We start from the raw sequence: 19,708 nt of genomic DNA on the forward strand, positions 1-19,708 counted from the left end.
GCACAAGCACACACAAGAAGGCTCAAGACAAACCATCCTTGACAGCTGGAGTTCTGAGCAGAAGCCAAGTAGATTGCAGCAGCTGTACACTCAGTAAGTTGATGTGATAAAAGAGAGATTGTCAAAGCTGAAACATAATTAGCATGATAAAGCTTACAAGGTAACCAAGTTGCAAATTAAACAGTATTTAGATGACCCAAATACTACTTCCAGAGTTCTGACCTGCCTTCCCTTATAATGATAGATTTTTTCCAACATTTATTATAGGGCTGGCAGACAGTCATATGTACATCTAAGATTCAGGTGAGAAGGGTGTTATTTGTAGTTTTCCTCCATAAGGTGTGCATCTGTATGTTATAGTACGTGATTCGGCATAAAGGTTCTGCAGAATTAGGCTGTGTAAATCCCATGGCTTGATGTAGCCATCAAGCAGTTTTGACAGCACGAGTCAAAGTAACAAGACATCAAAACAGAGAGAGGAATCTTCTTGTCTTGGTTAAAAACTTCAATTAAAAAAGCATGGTTAATGAAACCACTGTTTTATTAAGGAAATATTAAATTCACATTTTACATACTGAAATATTACAAAATAACCATCCAATGACTACTACAGCTTTCTTTCAACGACTGGGACTTGAGCCATTTTCACTTATTTTCATCCACCATCCACGGCAATCAAAAAATCAGTTTTTTTGGTAATCCTGAAAAATATAAATCACATTGTTACCAAACTAAAGGAGTACAGCCCCCTCCTCAAGATTTTAGTATTCATTTAATACCATTCCTGAGATGCATCTACTCTGAGCTGCTTAATGCTGTTTGCTGCAGCAGTAGTACATGATGACTTTTCCCAGTGAATCTATGAAAGAGTGCTAGAATCCAAGCTCACTTGAATCAGTATGTATACTTCAAATGAATCCCAAATTCTGTAATTGTATTAACTGCATTTGAGATACATGTAAGTATTTCTCTTTGTTGGTTTAAAAACCTAGGCAGTTAGTTGTACTTTTTAACCTAAGAAACGCAAGCTGTTCTAAGGCTTAACCCTGCCCCACCACACATACACTCAATGATTTTTCTTAGGTGCTGTCATTACCCAGCAATAAGCTGTCAGCAGGAAGTAATAACCCTTTTAGTGTCTGCCTTGTTGTTTAATCACATCTTTGTTTAGTATCATCTGTAAGGATTATGAGGGCAGCAGTACTTTTTGATTCTATTCCAGATCTTGTCCTGTCATTTCTTCATATGCTACTTATTTGTAATGTAGGTAGAATAAACCATAGCTGCCTTCTGGGATGGACAAGAAGCTTATTAGGAAAGGATCCAAGAGTTTTTACCTGCCCTACAGGCAGAGGTCTCCTCTAAAACACACGAACACTGAATCACACCCTTGAACTTTAAATGAATGCCCAAACAATACAAATTCTCAACCTTCGATACAAGGTTGTGGCTTTTTTTCCACAAACCAGCCTAGAATGGTTCTGAAATTAGACAGGTTCCTTATACTGCATTAACTCAGGAAAAAGTTTAGTGCTGTATCCTTTATACTCTGTTTTGTGAAACTACAACTCTGTAGAAATGCAGATTAATAGGATTAGAAATTGGTGTCCTTGGGAAGCAGGGCTGCCTTTGATTAAATGTTTGCCAGAGTGGAGAAGATGCACAATGATGTCATTCTAGCATCAGTGTCTCCATATACCTCACTGATAAGAAATAAGTGATGACCTAAAAATGATGCATGCTTAACGCTTTTTACAGGCGGTCATCCATCTAATGATAGTTTCCTCCTGACAGTAAATACACTTTCTTGAGAAGTACAGCTGTTGCACATTGCAGCTTGGTGAACACCCCCCACAGGCTACAGAAGTCTGTTCTTGTGAAAAGCAGCACTTAACACTGATGGCATATATCTTTCTCTCCTGGCAGCCAGCCCCTGGTACCAACATTTTATAAGAGGGTACCTGTCAGTAATCAGTTCATCCTGCTAAGTTCCCGCGTGCTACCTCAACAGGGCTGAAGGAAAGAGAATGTACTGGATAGGATGCAAGCACAAGCCAGCCTAAGAATTTAGGGGATCCAACTTATTTTTTAGAAATTACTTTTGCACATTTCCACTCTTAATACCAATAAAAATGTGCTGTGCTTTGAATTTTATTTAAACAAACACTGTATGATATTCTTCCAAAGCAATATTCAGATTCTAACTTTAGATGATAACACCATGTAAGGATGTCAAATGGAATCCAAGGTAGCAGGTTTGCTAGCTCTAACATTGGCTCTCTCCTTTAACATTTGTTGGCAGCAGAGGATCTACCTTTGAGACCCTCTGATTCTGTCAGCTCAGCTAAGGCAGTTACAGAACATAATGGAAAATTCACATCAGAAAATCCATTATGTTTCCATTTGCATGATATTCCTTTTTATACTGATACTCAAATGTCTCAAAAAGTAATGCTGACTTCCTAAACACCTTTGTTATGGCCAATCTCGAAACTCCTGGCATTTAACACACAAGTTTGATTTCCTCTTGCTGAAGATGAGACTTTTGGAAAGACATTAAAGCAATTACTGTTCTAGCTTGATACAGATCTAGAAACTGCCCATTGTCAAGTGCAAGACTTCAGATGATTAAGTCACAATTCAAGGAATCATTTCTTCCTCATTCCTGTTCTTTAGTTAAAAGGCGTATTTTAGCGCTTGTACTCCAAAACACTAATCATAGACCTTCACATGGTCCTTGTAAAAGGACCTAACAAGCTTAATTGAATTACCTATGTTATGGTAACTTGACAAATTCCAACATGTCAGTTGAACCACAGTACTAGGGTCAGCCAGAGTCAACTGGTTAAATTTTTCTTTGAGATTAGAATCTTAAGACAGTCAAGTAATGCATTTTACTCTTTAATTTGACACAGACAGAGAAACAAGAAGTGCCTAAAAAATAAGTTAGACTCTAATAATGTAGCTGCCTCTGTGAATTTGAGAGGACATGCACTTTCACGCAAGCATCTACATTCCAAAAATGTATTACTCTGGTATCAAAACAATCTTATACTGGCAATAGCAAGAAGCTGATGCTAACATGACAGCTGCTATCTATCATATTCTGGCTATTAAGAGGACCAACTCCAAGTTTAAGAACCAATATTTGCCCCTCTACTAGGAATTCTAGGTAATTTAATGGCAGATACAGGTCTTGAGTGCTCAGAGCTATTCTTAGGGGAAGCTTTTTGTTAGAAGAATACTGGAGGCTCCATATAGAAGTAAATGTTAGGGAATAGGCTTGCCTTTTAGAACAGTCACTGAAATGTGCTTACTGTTCCTTACCCAGAGCAGTCTTAACACTTCACTTGCTTCTTCACTTCTAAGAGAGCGCAGAAATGTCTTCTGAATCCAATTTACATTTTACCATTCTGTCATTTGCTAGAATAACATGCTATGTTTCTCTCTCTCACACCCCTCCTTTTTTTTTGTTTTAAGTGATGTAAAGTTATTTCCACCTCAGTAAGATGTCTCAGGGAAAAAAAATGGGGTGGGATACCATAATAGCCTTTGGTACTGGGTAGTACCAAACCCCATTACACAAATTAATGGAATTGGATATTTCTCCTAACAAATAGATTCCTAAGCATCATAACATACTTTTTTTTGTAGTATCTCCGTTAGAAGACAGAACTAAGTCACTCCCACCCCAGTGCATAAATCTAGGGTTTTAATCATAAACCATTATGGTTTATGATTTATCCTAAATCATAAACCATTAAAAGGCTTTGGCTGGTGCTGGTGCCCAGGGATGTAGTCCATTCAGAATTTTTGTTCCGAAACACTGCAAGTATCACATTTTCTCTGAGCATGTAGCTCCTATTTCAAAACAGGTGAAACATTAAGAGGTTACCTTGATCTACCCCATCTGTTCTTTTTCTTTTTAAATTTAAAAGTGCATTTTGTTGCTCCTTCACAGCTTCTCCAGGACAGTTGGGTCTTGGCAACTGATTTCCTGGAGTTGGTCCTGGTCGGTTACTGAAATACTTCTGTTTCAATGCCTTAATGACAATGGAAGAAAAATCATGAAGTAATTAGTGTAAAGCGTCAGAGCACCATCTATAAAGATGTTACAATGAAATAAAGCACTTGCAATTGGGACTTCAAAACTACTTGGATACTTTTATACTAGAAGGTCACCTTGGGGCAAAACAAGATTTTGTCATCTCAATGACTACCCACAGCACTTTGATTTGTAAGCCAAAAAAGAATTATTTTTGACTAGTGCTCAGACATCCTAACAGAACTCTAGTCTACACTGCAGGTGGCTTTCTACAAACAGCAAGTTTCTAGCTCTGAAGAGCTTACATTCTGAATAGCCAGGTAGGACAGGAGGATAAAGAAGTAGTAACGAAGAAAGACTAGAATATATCCAAAGTCTTGATCTGATCCAGGACCTGGACACCAGCTGTTCTGCTAGCTTTTAAGATAGGTCTTTCCCCAAACTTTAACTGTGCTATTTCTCATTGTAAATTCTGAGAAAAACTTAATTTGAATTAGAGCATAAACACAAGTGAGCAGGATTAATTTCATGTAGTGGGATTACAAACCCTATTTTAAAATTTCAGAATTCCAGAGCTTCCATAAATTTTGTTTAAGGAAAAGAGGCTAAACTCTCTCTTAGGTAATCATTACTTTTGCTAATGTCTGTTACATGGCATTCAATGCCAGCTATAAATTATGCTAAAACAGCAAGTGCAGGTTGTTTCCTGCCTTAAACTGCGGTGTTGTCAATAAAAATGCTAGACTAGAAAAATCATGTACATTTAATATTCAGGTTACTGTCCTACTATATGACCTGTAAAATTACTTCATATGTACAAACTAGTACAGAGGTGTCCCAAGCATAGCAGAACTAATTAGTTAGAAATGTATATTGAAAGTTCCTAAAGATGGTGACCAAAAAAAACCTGAATGTGCTCTGGAAAAGTCTTCTAGTAAAAAGATACGTGCACTAATGTCCTGGATTTGGATCTGCCTTGCTTAACAAGCAATGAGGGTATCCTGCCCTTCAGGGGACAACTCTTTCTCACATGCTTTCCTAACAGTACAAGGTGGCAGAATATGGTTTTGGAACTGGCAACTGCTGTATCTTCCTCATAGCAGAATGCAATATTCTGAATTAGAACATTCTGCAAGGTTTTCATTCAAAATCCTTCATTTGTTCCCATCAAGGAGTAGTGAAATCAAGATCAGTTTCACACAAGTATAATGGAAAAGGATATTCAGATCAGAGTTCTGGTTTAAGTCATCGCAGAATTTCATGTTAAAAAAGAATCCAAAAAAAGTTTAAATGAAATTGAAAAAGAGACTGGATGAAGTAAGGATGAAAACCTTTCAAACCCAGGGAACAAGACATGCTATGTTAACACTTCAGTTTCAAGCTTTAGGTGGCTGAATTTTGAATGTCAAATATTATGACTGTCTGAATGCCATGATTCATACAAATTTTAGTTGTCTACCTTTGCTCTGGATTGGAACACGGATGGCCAGTCAGCATTATTCAGGCCTGTCAGAGTTCTCTCTATGGAAATATATTTCTAGCATTTCATGGACAAAGCTATATGACATTACATTTCAAACCTGGCTTACTAGCTTCAAAGCACATTTGTATCCAATATTAATGGCAGGTTAACAAACATTAGGACATAATGCAAATCTACTATACCTGAGTAGCTGTAAGCCTTGTGCAAGGATTAAATGTGAATAAGCCTTGCAGAAAATCAAGCAAATCATCACCAGCTGCACTGAAGATATGGTGAAGTGGCATTCCAGGAAAAGACTTAAATGTGACATAATCTGGAAGACTTGTCATTCCCTGGAAAGGTGTATAACACAGAACATACGTTTTTCAAGTCAGCACAGAGAACTGCTGTCCGTCAGAAGCAAACTATCTTTCAAAACACCTTGCTAATTCTTGGTCACTGAAATAAAATTAACTTAGGAATAGTAGGTCCTAAAGACTTTAAAAAAAAAAAAAAAAAAAAAAAGAAAAAAAAAGTTACTGTTACAATTGTTTCACACATTCCCTTTCTAAGTGCTTTCCTTTCCTTGCTTTAGTGGTGACCAGTCCAAAAGGAAAGCTTGCTACAAAGAAAGGAAGTATGAAAAAACTTTAGAATGCAGACAAATGATGTAGAACTTTTTTTCTTTTGTGAACTGACATGGCGGAAGAGACACGACTCACAAAAGAGACAGTCTGCATTTTCTCCAAGTTAATAATACACTGTCCTCCTCCTCCAAGTTAGCTGATCATCATGACTATTTTGAAATGCACAACTGAAACTTTTTATCTGTCGAGTACGGAGATAGAAAGAAAACAGACCAAGCAGTCAACAGCAGATGAACTGCATGCTTTTTTCTCCTGTGGGTATGAAATCAATCCCATTGTATTCAAATTCTATCATAAAAATTATCTTGTAGCAGACAATTATCCAAATATAATATTTTAGTATTTTAAATCTCTAATCACCACACTTCATTACGTTTATCCAAGCAAAATACAATATTAACACTGAAGTGGAAAATGTGCTCAATAACAATCCTGACAATAAGGCTTTCAATTCTTGAAAGGCATGGGTTTGCAAATTAATTTGGGAATGCATCATCTCTGTCATGCTAGTATCTCCTGTTCTCTCCTTTCCCCACCTATAGCTTTACTCTTCCTCTTCAAAGCAAGCAGACCTGTCACTGCAAAATCTTCATGCCTTTCATTTAGAATCCCAGTGCAACAACAGAATTGTGTGGCGCTACAAATGCCTTACACGGTATTTCTCCATAGCTCCATTTGGTGATTGCTTACTACAGCATTCGAGCACCATTTACACAAAGGAAAAGTGGCACAGAGAAGGAGCAGAGGTGGGATGGGATGACTTCTTGAAGTCCAGAGCGCACTTCCACAACTCAATTACAAAAAAGGATGGTCTGATCAAGGAATTCTAGACCCCCTGTGCCCATCGGCTGGTCCAAGCTGCCCATCTGAAGAAGCCATGCCCTGCTTCCTGTCAGTCTGCCTAATAACTATGGTTAGGTTAGGTCATTGTGTGCCCTGACGCTATGTTTGACCTGGTATTATTGAATTTATTGTCACCTCAGAGATAATTGTATTACTAATTTGTGTTTGTTACAGTACCATTACTCTGAGATAAACTGTTTTCCCTAAAGCTGTTGGTCTGGTGTTTCTACTATATCCCAAACCTGTAACTTATCCAGACCAAATTAAGACCCCACAAATTGTTCCTACTTCTGAAAGGGATTAAAGGCTTTCAGGTTAAAGCAGCCTAATTAATCTAGCATCTCAAAAACATAACGCAGCAACAATAATTTCATACCTACATCCATGGGAAACTGGATGCACACAGAAAGGTAACCAAGAAATTTCATTACTGTTGCTTAATGCTAGAAACACTGCTATACTGACCAAAGATTTACCAAGAGAAACAATAAATCTCAGCTGCTTATCCTCCTTTGTGAGGTCAGGCAGGTGCCTTCTGAAAATCTACTTGAGTATTCTGGTACACTCTTTAATTTCGAAAGCTAAAACAGAGAGTTATCAAGTAAAACTAATATCAGTCTGACAAACCAAAGAACTTACAGGCCACTGTTCTTCTGTTGGAGTACCTAGTGTTTCAAATATCCTTGTTAGCTGGTCAAGATCAGAGTCTCCAGGTAAAAAGGGAACCTAGAAGGCGGCAACAAAATTTGACCAAATTAACTTCTGAATTTCAGTTCTAGAGAAAACCTGTAAGCTATGCCTCATAACTGCAGCGCAAAACATCTTTGTGTATCAGCTGCCTGCAAAGATACACAATATTTGAGGATTTCTAACAATGTCCAAATAGATTCTGAAGGTTTCTTGCAACCCAGGTTTGATGGCACTGACTTGATAGCAGAAAGCTAACTGTAAGATTAAACCACCAGCACATTAATGTAAAATAACTAAACACAAGAAAGGTTTTACATCTCATTTGCCAGTTTAAAGTTCATTGGTCACAGTGATCTTTCCATCATCTGCTCCCTGAAGTTAGGTTTTATATATAATCAAAACATTTAAAGTGAATTGTAACTGGATTACACAAGCAGCAGTTAAGACTGATGGAATGAGATCACAGCATGAGGGAGAGTAGTGACCCACTAGGACAGAAGCTGCCTAATCAGTGTCACATCTCACTTAAACTAAGCAGAAGACAGAAAAGGGGTTACTTGTCCAGTTCAACTTGTAGCTTGCGTGTCAGGTACCCAATGCCAAGGAAAAAGGGACTTTGTAGCCAAAGCAAAATTATAAGCAATTAGAGGCAGTAATGAACAGAGACTTCCAATGACTGTGATGCTTATGGAACCTTAGTCTATGCCAAATCTTCACTTTTCTCACAGCTACCAAGCTTTTGGAAGCTTTTTTCTCCCTCCTTTTTTTCCTTTCCAAAATAGCCTAACTGCCTTTGCCTGCTGCTGTTAGCAGGAGAGAGGAAGCCCACACAAAGTTGTAATGCACTGAAGAGCAAATACAAAATGCTTACATTTTAAGACTTACCCTAAGAAGCAGTTCAGCTAAAATACAACCAACAGCCCACATATCAACACCAACACCATACATTCTAGCACCAAACAATAGTTCTGGGGCTCGGTACCACCTGAAAAGAAAACACATTTTGGGAAAAATCACAAAAGGGAATACATTTGCAAAATATACTTCACATATTTTGCAGACCTGCTTTTTAAAGCGTATCTTAAATAAGCATGCCATAAACATTAGTAAATATTTTAACTGGGTCAAGCTTTTGTCTCATAGTAGGTAATGTGAATAGCTACAAAAAGAAGATTCCAAGTGTCATAAGTATCAAAGTAACAGCTGCCTTGCTCTGAAAGCCAGGATCATAGGCAGATACATATTATTTCCACATGTTTCAAAAGAGCATCATGCACCAGAACAACCCCATGGATGCATGCTGTAGCAGTTCTTACAGACACTTCGCTAAACAATGCTTTCTTATGTTTCTTTGGGAGGCTCTTGCTACTGCAGCCACATCACATGAGCTGGATGTCAAACTTTCATGATGTTGATTTGGTATGACACATTTCAAGAGACACTGCAAAACAGCTACACAATCACTATATAAGAAAAAAGTAGAATGTCTTACCTTGTTACTACCTGGTGTGTATAAACTCTGTTCGGGCTTCCAAAAGATTTTGCCAGGCCAAAGTCAGCCAATTTTAAAACCCCATTTTCATCTAACAACAAATTATTTGGCTTCAGATCCTGTCAGTACACAAAGCAAAGAATGACTTTTGTCAGTGTTGATAAAAACCAGGCATGTAATGAACCTCTTGGCAGATGTGCTATCACAGTATTCTAATATACAGGCTACTGATTCCATTGTAAGGCTACATTATGAAGAAAAAAACCCTAAAAAAACCCCACCAACCCTGGAAATCAAGTATTTAATCATACACGAAAATCACAGTGAAACACACCCATTTGAATATTATCATATTTAAGCTGCAGAGGTTTTTCTTTAAAAAAAAACCACAAAACAAACCACAACAAAACAATGCCTCCTAATAGGTTTCAGCTTTTAAGAAGTAACAGCAGTTCTATCTTAACTTACTACCTTAACTATCTTAACAACATAGTTGCCAAATGGATAATAGAAAGACCTTGCAAATATTTCAATTAACTGTAGAAATCATGGAAGCAATACAATTTAATACAGTAATAGTGGGCTGGCCAGCAAAGATGCACCCACACAGCCATTTGCTCACTCCATTCTGATTTCTTCTCTCACCTCCTCCCCAGCAGGACAGGGGAGAGAACAAGGGCAGCAAAAGAGAAAACTCTGGGAGCAATATTATGGCAGGTAAAGGAGAGAGGAAAAAACCAACAAGGCAAGCAAGCAATGCAATGGAAATCATTCACCACCTTCCACAGCAGACAGTACCCAGACAGTCTCTGAACAACAGCCACTGTGGAAGCCCCAACACCCCCTTCTTCCTCTAGCCCAGTCTACTGCTGAGCACAGTGTTGCACGGCATGCACTATCCCTCTGGCCAGCCTGGGTCAGCCACCCCAGCTGTGTCCCCAGCCCAGTTCTTGCGCACCCCCAGCCTCCTTGCTGAAGAGCAAGAAAGTCCTGACAGCACCCAAGCGCGGTTCAGCCACAGACAAAACATTAGTGTGCTACCAGAACTGTTCCAAGCACAAATAAAAAAATAAAACAACACACACCACGCATCTTACAGGCTGTTTTGAAAGGAGTTCAATCCATCCCAGGCAGACCCACTTCAGTGCTTATCAAAGTCACATCTAACTTGAGACACTTCTATGTAAACATCTAAATAACCACATCAATAATTCTTACACTTCTGGCACTGCTATCATCTCTCCAGACAGCATGCATGCTTATGGACTAACAGCATCCAAACTTCAAAACCATCTTCATTAGACTTTAGACTCAAATTCCATCAAATGTGACTTTTGTTACAGCATCCAGGCTGTCAATTTAGTACATGCTTACCCTGTGTAGAATCCAGTGCTGATGTAAATATTCTAATCCTTGAAGAGTCATCAGCATATATGCCTTGATATGAGACTGTGTCAACACAATACTAGTATCCTTTATAATAACCTGTAAAGTGTTAGATTGATAGTAAGGCTTACCATGCAAGATTAACTTACTTTCATTCTTCCAGATCAAAAGTTATTTCATCCTTTAAGACCAAGTTTGAATTGGCAATCATGTATTTTCTACCATTCTCACCTTTTTTTTCCAGGAAAATGTCTATTCTGGAGATCAGAAATTGAAATGGGGAGTCCAGACTCCTACATGAACTTTGCAAAACAGGCAAATGAGAAAATAGGGGGGAAACGCAAGTATATTATTTTATCTCTGTTCCAGTTTGATACCCAGGCTTTACAAGACAAAGATGTACACACAAAAATGGTAAATGTGTCAGTAAAGTTGAAATTATGTTCCCACTTATTCCTTCTTTTTTCATGCAACCTAAGCATCTGATCTTTGTAAATGCAATGGTTACCTCTTCTACTTCCAAGAAGATAGGAAGTATGACCACTTTACTGCATTTTAAAAAATTACTTAGGTTTTCTACATTCTTTGCTTTTTAACATGAAAATTCTATGTAAACATAGAATTGAAAGTATACTACGCCCCAACATGCTTATTAATATTACAGTCCAGTTCAGTAATAGCATTTCCTAAGCTTTAAGTTGTTGGAGGCTTAACAAAATAGCTAAGACTACACAAATTTTCATGTACACAGCACATGCCCAATCACAACAGGCTGCAGACCGAAATGGTGGCCTGAGTGATACCGCAATACACAGTTAAATGCTGCACATACCATTATGTAGCACAGAAGTATTTTATTCCTCTTTGTTCACTGTTATCCTCTTCAGCTCTAAATGTTTCACAGCTACTAAGTCAACAGAATGAATCCTCTAGAAAGTCTGCTCATTAACTTCTATCAGCAAAAAACCGATCTAACCATTTCAGTCTTGCATTTGTCTGGCTTTCAGCAAGCCTGTCAATGTTTTCTTCTAATATTTTAAATGTAATCCGTAGTTCTTAACAGCATGTGTAATAAGCCTGCTTAGCAACTACATTAATTTCAGTCCAGAGTAGGTATAATGTGTGCATATACAGATCTGACATGAACTGCCATTCGTCTTCCAAAACGAAAAGACTTGGCTCACACTATCTCATATAAAGACTTCCACAAAACCAAACTGACTTAAGGTCTTTGAGAATGAAGATACTGTCTTAGAAGTACTTAGCATTATTACATTTTTAAGAATGGTTCAGGTGCATGTGACTTTAGTACCAGCTCATCACTTGGTATACTTTAGTATCGCACTTATTTGGCCACGTTTGATGATATTATGCTTAGCAGTTATACTCTAAGAGCATATTCTATGACTGAGGTACTAGAAAACTAACATAGCAAACAATCTGTTTTCTGAAGATCATGCTGACAAGTATTTAAAAGTAAAGGCATTACCAGCTGAGAACTCACAAAAATTGTCTAATTATTCAAACTACTCTTAAGACACGATCGTAATCAATTGACAATGTAAGTCACCTTTCTAACATGGGCAAACGTAAACTTGTTAAACAGTATTAAAAAACCCCCCAACATTTGAAGATATGGAAATAAAAGTCTTTAAAAATCTTACCTCTAGATCCGTTTCCATAAAATCAAATACCAAACTAATATTGGACTTGTGTCCAAATGCATCTTGAAGCTGTAAAACCAAATACATTATGATGAAGCTACTCTCGTACTTCCAGTTTTCTAAATTTCTGCACCACTGTAGTCTGCATGTGGATTTTCAGCTTGCTGAACTGGTTTAAATTTTTCAACTTGCAATACAAAAATTCTTAGTTTAGCTTCTTAATTCAGTTTCACATTATTAAAAAAATTAAAAAATTAACTTCGCCGTGTTAGCTACAACAGGTAATCTAATGAACACCTTGTCCTCTCCCCAAACTTTGCTGTTCTACAAAACTCCTATCCTTTCGTGAGACCAGACTAAGTTTTCCCATGGATTCAGCTCCGTGTACCTTCTTCCTGTAAGCGTGCAGTATTTAGAAATTTTAAGTGTTAGGCTTGCTAACGTTTTTTCAAAGATATTCTTAGCATGCATTCATCTTTGTAGCAAGCTTTCTAAGATAAATAAAATTGTGGAGAACATCCAAATGGCCCTCTCTTAGGATGAAGCGCATAATGACAGAACGGGGTTTTAATTTGTGATAACACAATAGTGTTATTTGAGATAAGACAATAATTAAGAACAACAGATCGTCCTGCCTGATACTCTACCCTCAGGATCAGGAAGATAGGCTCTCCATGGTGTGGCTCATTCCTCACAGTCTCAGCATGATAACCACATGAATTACCCAACTGCAAGGAATTAATTTGCACAGTCTATAACAGCAGTGACTGTGCTCATGCTCTGCCCCTGCTGAAACCACGGTAGCAGGAGATACTATGCAGGTGAGCCAACACCTTACACTTCTAATACCCACAACAGTTTTATCAGGACTGCTGAGAAAGGTACAACCCTTCTTAGCCCTTGATCAGAAATTTCTCCAATTCTTTTTTCCAACTGCTGATGCTATCTGCTTTTACAACGCTTGCAGCAACGCATTCAAGGAATTCACTATACGCTGTGTAAAGCAGCACAATTTCCACCGTCCCTGCTCCCTGATACAAATATGTTTTAAATGCATCTCTTATTTCTAGTACTGTGGAGTTCTGTAAATATCAGTTCTGCATGCACTTTACCTACCACCTCAGTTTTGTAGAACTCCCCCTTCCCAGCCTCCTCCTTTCCAGGGTGAGGAATCAGAGAGTTTTTTCCATAAAGAAGATGCTCCACCCCTTTGCCATTTTAGTTGTCTTTCTTTGCACATTCTCTAACTCTGACAGCTAAAGCAACCACTTTGAAATTAAGTTCCCAATCCAGAAGAGAACCATATTTTCACTCTGGTAAAGTTAAATAAAGTATCTGAAAAACTCATATTTGGTCTAATATTTATGACAGACCTTCAAATCATCACTATTAGCTAATTTTAAAATATCTTTAGCTCCAGCTGGGTATCTGTAGCTGGAAGTCAACCTAAATGCAACTGAAAAGGTACAGGTTTTCCTGTTCCTTTACTTCCAACAGAGGTTTTAGATACCAGCACAAAAACCTAATAAGCCACATGAATCCCATTTTACCACTGCTTATAAAAGCCTGCTTTAAGCTGTCACCAGTTCCATATGAAGCAAGCAACCAGGTAAATCCACCACTGTACTCACTTGCAAGTCTATCAAGAGAGATGCAAAATCAGGTAATCTAAATTTCCACAATTCTCGCCACCATTAATATCCACATAGCCCCAGTCTAAAAAGTAATAGGATTTCAAAGAAAACTACTTTGTCCTTGTTATTGAAACAGTTGAGTTTTGCCTTTTTTTTTCCCCCCCTTTGCTATAACAATTGATTTACTGCCCACTTTTGGGCTAGAAAAAATAGCTCAAATAAAATGAGGTATCATGTCCATGACACAACTAATTCTACATTTCAGTCTGAGTATGTACCAAAAGTATTAGAGGATTGAATCTAGAAGCAGCATTCATTTTACTTACGCCAATAATATTTGGATGACTTAGCTCTTGTAACAATTTTATCTCCCTGAGGGCTGTTCTGTTGATTCCTACATTGGGGAAAAAAAAAAAAGGGAAGAAAAAACCCCAAAGATGAGAGACAGAACAAAATTTAAAACTTTGGATTAGTTCTAAAGAAATCTCCCATTCTGTTAATCATGGACAATTTAGTACTACAACATAACTTTCGCACCACTCAACAATCTGTTAAATAACAAGTATTGCCATAGGTGAGATTTCTGCAGAATAAAAGTGAATGTACACTTTTTTCCACAGCAAATAAATTCTACACCACAGTAACGTGATTTAGATTATGAAGCAACATGTCCCCCCTTTGGCAAAGAGGAAAAGTTAGGTCTTGTAAATACCATTCTTCAATGCGTCTTGCTTCCAGAGGGAGACACACTGAAAAACCTTGTCAATATATCTCTTTTCTTTTTGACACAGCATTATTTAATAAATAATGTTTGCTTTTCTATATTCATGCTGTGGCATAAACAGTATTCATATACTATATTCATACAGTGGCCAAAACCTGTTCATCCTTGCCTAAATCCTTTAATGGACAGATTTTATAGAGGAAAAACTGGTGGACACAGGGGAGAACAATGCAATTTGGCAGTTATACTGACTGCACTGCATTAAAACCATGATTCCTGCGGGGTAACAATTCCTCCTTCAAAAATGCTGGTATGTATGGTTTGTACAAAAACTAATTGTCAAGCAAACACGTGTGATATGTTGCACAGGAAGTTCCAGCTGCACATCAGCTGAAAAACCATTCTCCCTAAACCTGGGATATAATTCAAAACATAAGACTCTACCAAAGTTTTGGGCAAAGCTACTTTACACTCCCTGCTTTACCAATTTTAATTACCTATTTTGGAATCAAGTTGACAATGGTTGCTTTTGAGTAGGCAAAGCCTTAGATTTTAAAAAAAGAGTACGCCAGGTTATCAGATAATACAGGGAAAGCAGATACGATCATTATTTTTAATAACATCTTTGAACTATAGCTAGACATTGTATAGCCGAGAAGTAACGACTGCCCTTAAAGGACATGAGCCCGCTGGAGGTCAGGTGAATCACAACTCTCTGGCAGTCTGCTCAGCTGTGAGACTCTGGGATGAGTGCCCAGTTTCTCTTAAAAATTTTCTGTTTAGAACAGAACTGGAGAGTTGAGTACAAAGGTTCTTCATTGGGAAGCTGGTAACCTGATGCAGGATGCCTGAAGAATGGCAGCCTACACACATACAAGATTCTACTGCACCACACGGGCTGTAAGAGAAGACCGGGATTATTGGGTTTTTACTTGCTATATCCATGCCTAAAGGCATGTGGCTAATCAGAGCACATCATCAAAGGACACTATTCTAAAGACCCAATTTCTCAACAGAAAACAAACCCACACAGAGACAAGAGTTATAAGATTGTTGTTTTTATCAACCTTTGCCTCATCAAAATCACAAAAATAGAACAAAGGAAATACCTGAAAACAGAGATAAATACTCCCATTTGTTTTAAAATATTTAAGACAGAGACATGCATCAATACAAAGGGTATTCTAAACTCAGTGCTGTAAAGATTATTATTCTATGCTATATATTCCTGTTTGTGTTTATCTTAAACTGAGAAAGCTAAGTGGTTGTATGCTCATATTTAGACACCTACCAGGCATGCAGATAGCTCTGCTGCTTTTTTCTGTCCCTGCAGTTTGGGAAGCAATTCTCTACTAAGCCTTACATATGAGTTGAGCTCATTTTTCTCAGCCAAGTTATGGTGTGGGAAACTAAAATGAACCAATTTATTAAAATGAACCAATTTACACCAACGAAGCAAACAAAGCAGCAAGAATTTGTTTTATTACTCACCATCTTTAGCTTCTGATCTATGTCCTAGTTTAATCTGAAAAGAAATGATTCGTATTATATAAGGTTCAGCCATCTGCCCCAACAGTAGGGGATACATTCTTTAGCACTGCTCTTCTAATACACAATGAGTTTCAGTACCATGAAGCATGTTACCAGCTAGGGTTGGTTTTGGTTTGGGTTTTTTTCATTTAAAAGTAATTGTCTCTACAGCATTTTTATAAAAGCTTAACAATAGTCATGATGGTGCTGAAAACAGACATAATGCGAACTAGCTGCACAAAATCCCTTGTAACCACAAAGCTTTATTATACTACTAACGAGCTTCTCCTCAGGGAAAAATGAGAGTGAAGTAATCGACAGTTGTCTTAGAATGATTGTAGTAAAATCAGCATACTCTGTAAACTGGAGCTGGCTTAAAGTCCTACCTCAGTCATCTACTATCCCGAAATTTTCAAGTCCAGAACCCTACCGTTGATATTTCCAGATTATGAAAGTTAAGAAAATATTCTGATAGAAACAAGAATGCTTCACACAACGTGCTACCAGTAGCAGCCATACAGGTAAAGTACCATAATGCTAAAAGGGATTAGTGTATCAAACAAAATTACCTTCTATTGATACTGTTCAACTTGCTCAGTAAAGCAGGCTCTTTAACTCACCAAAGCACTGCAATGTGCATTTTTCATCCCTCAAAAGCACTAGAGCTAATCACCTGGTTTTTAATACAAAAACTTCCTGCAATCTCTTCAGATGGTATGGACTGAAACTGAAACAAGATGTTAATATTTTTCCATTGAAACTGTTAAATCGTGTAAATGTCAAACGCTTAATTCACTTGGCTGTTCACATATCTAATCTATTGCAAGCAAGGCCTGTGAAATGTAACCACATTGCTAGAATAGGATGTAACTATATTGCAAAATAAGACTGAAAGGCCCGCAAAATGTAACGACACTGCTAGATTAGGATGTAATCACACTACAAAATAGACTCTTTGTCCACATGAAACAATCGCAACAAATGTTGAAACTAGTCCAAGGAGCTTATATAATCAGAACGGAAACTGCGCGTGCTTAAGCTAAAAGGTAACTAAAGGACAAGTGATGAAGAAGGAAAGACCACCTGAGGAAGTAAGCCACCACCAGAGGGACTGAAGTTCCATTAATAAGTCAATAGATGGCACCAGAGACCGTGAAATAACGAACTTCTTGCATCCGTAATAGTTCTGGGAATGGGGAGGGACATGCCAACTAATTCTTGGAAAGTTTATGTATATGTGTGAAGTAAGAAAACATAAACTATGTACTGATAGCTATTACTCGGGAGCACTTATGGAGGAGAATCCGCAGTGCTATCCCAGCACCGCTAATAAAGAATACCTGCTTAACAGTACCTTGCGCTGTTGAGTCACTTTCTTTGTTTCAAAACACCCTACGACAACATACATTTTTAACATTTATATTTTAGCAGGTATATTAAAAGATCATTTTGTCAAAAAAACCTACCACAAACTCAACCAGGGGAAACATTTCTGGACTGAAGGAAATCAGGGGCAGCAGGAGGCAAGATTGCGGGGGGGGGGGGGGGGGGGTGCAAACTAGCACACTATCAGGGACTAACAAAGTCTGAAGTTTGGAAATGTGTGTGGTTTGTTGTTTTGGGGATTTTTTTCTGTTGTTGGTTTGGTTATTGTTGGTTTTAATTTATTTTATTTTTAGAAATCCAACAAATATCCCAAATTTCAAGTTGCAAACTTTTTAGAAACTTTTAGTAACTTTTAATTACTTTTTAGAAACTCAGACACAGGCACTGAAGACAGGTTAACCACATCACTTAAACAAAACCCTCTAGAAATAAGAATACATATTCTCCTGTTACCCACTAAACGGGGAAAAAAAAAAAAATTAAAAAAAAAAAAAAAAAAAAAAAAAAAAAAAAAAGAGATCATTAGGCAGGTCAAGAGCAACCGGACACTTGATGACTGCTGTGGTTTAAGCCCAGCCAGTAACCCAGAACCACGCAGCCACTCGCTCACTCCCCTCCTTCTTCCCCCCCTGCTCCCAGAGGGATGGGGAGGAGAATCGAAAGAATGTAAGTCCAACGGGTTGAGATAAGAACAGTCCAGTAACTAAGGTATAATACAAACCCACTACTGCTACCACCAATAATAATGATGATAAGGGAAATAACAAGGGGAGAGAATATAAAACTAAAAGGAGAAAGAAGAAAATAATAAACACAAGTGATGCACAATGCAATTGCTCACCACCTGCCGACCAACACCCAGCCCGACCCCAGCAACGATCTGCCCTTCCAGGTGACTCCCCCCAAGTTTCTATACTGGGCATGACATGGTGTGGTATGGAATACCCCTTTGGCTAGTTTGGGTCTGGTGTCCTGTCTCTGCTCCCTCCTGGCTTCCCGTGCCCCTCCTCACTGGCAGAGCATGAGACTGAAAAGTCCTTGATGAGAGTAAGCATTACTTATCAAAAACTAAAATACTGCACAGTGTTATCAGCATTGTTCTCAGACTAAAGCTGAAAGCACAGCACTGCACCAGCTGCTAAGAAGGAGAAAAATAACTGTTACAGCTGAACCCAGGACAATCACACAACAGCAAAATACTCCGACACTCACCTTTTTAATAGCCACGATTCGGTCAGTGTTCTTATCCTTCGCTTTATAGACGGTAGCAAACTGAGGGGAGAAAGAAGCCAGGTCACTACCGTGCAGGCGAGCCGCCAGCCGCGCGGCCTCCGCCGCAGAGCTGCTGGCGCCTTCCCTCAGGAGGCGGCCACGGAGCCCCGCTGCGGCTGGCTGCCCGGAGACCACCCACCTCTCCAGCCGCCTTGGCTACCTCCGCTTTACACCCGCGGCACCCCCCGCCTCACAGCGGGGCCGCGCCGTGGGGGAGGCGAGCCGGGGCTAGGCCAGCCCGTAGAGCGGCGGGGCCCGCTCGGTGCCGCCCGGCCGCCCCGCCCCGAGCGGCCCCGGCGCCGCTCACCTGCCCCTCTCCCAGGAAGTCCAGCTTCTCGTAGCGCCTGGCGCGGGCGCGCACATCCATGGCAGCGGCGGAGCCGGCGGTGCCGTCACAGCCGTGAGGCCTCCCGCGGGCCTTTAACTCCAACCGCTTCCGGCCGGACAAGCGGCCCCGCCCCCGAGAGGCGCGCAGGCAGCGGGTGCGCACAGCGCTGCCGGAAGTGGCCCCTGTGGCGCCGGGCCCCGCCTCCTCGCAGGCGCAGTGCAGACCCGCAGGGAAATGGTGGCCGCCCGGCAGGGAGCGGAGCAGCTCGGTCCGCAACCGCGGCCGAGCACACGCAGCGTCCTCGGGAGCGGCCAGCAGCCCCCGCGGCGCCGGAGCACCCCGGTTTCACTGTGCTCCCAGACCCGGGCCTGATGGCAGGTCATTGCCGGGAGTGGCCGCAAAGGCTCAGCCACCCCTCAGAACACGGCAGCGTTCCCTCCCTGCCCCCCAAAATCGGTCCTCATGAGACATCCGCATCTTTTGAAGTAGAAAAATAAATGACTTAGTTATATGGTCTAGTGTGCAAATGGCTAATTAGAAAACATTTTAATGGTGTGGACATCAAGTACACTCAATTGCTAGTTAGCCATCAACAGAAAGCCCTC

General features: G+C 39.5%; 1 protein-coding gene across 2 annotated transcripts; it reads right to left on the minus strand.

The window, feature by feature from the left end:
* Positions 1-523: 523 nt before the first annotated feature.
* CDK7 (cyclin dependent kinase 7) lies at positions 524-19,277 on the minus strand. Of its 2 annotated transcripts, XM_030511871.1 has the most exons (12): positions 19,083-19,277; positions 18,716-18,775; positions 16,079-16,112; positions 14,190-14,257; positions 12,230-12,298; positions 10,554-10,664; positions 9,180-9,298; positions 8,573-8,672; positions 7,637-7,723; positions 5,711-5,860; positions 3,896-4,043; positions 524-701 (listed from the first exon to the last, which is right to left on the minus strand). In XM_030511871.1, the coding sequence occupies exons 1-12, from the start codon at positions 19,140-19,142 to the stop codon at positions 676-678; spliced, it is 1,032 nt and encodes a 343-aa protein (XP_030367731.1). In that variant the 5' UTR covers positions 19,143-19,277; the 3' UTR covers positions 524-675. The 2 variants fall into 2 exon arrangements, with proteins under 2 accessions (XP_030367731.1, XP_030367732.1); XM_030511872.1 differs by lacking the exons at positions 524-701; positions 3,896-4,043 and adding an exon at positions 1,536-1,547 and having other exon boundaries at positions 5,691-5,860; positions 19,083-19,228.
* Positions 19,278-19,708: the final 431 nt, after the last annotated feature.

This window comes from Strigops habroptila, chromosome Z (assembly GCF_004027225.2).
Source record: "Strigops habroptila isolate Jane chromosome Z, bStrHab1.2.pri, whole genome shotgun sequence".
Classification (NCBI taxonomy): Eukaryota; Metazoa; Chordata; class Aves; order Psittaciformes; family Psittacidae; genus Strigops; species Strigops habroptila.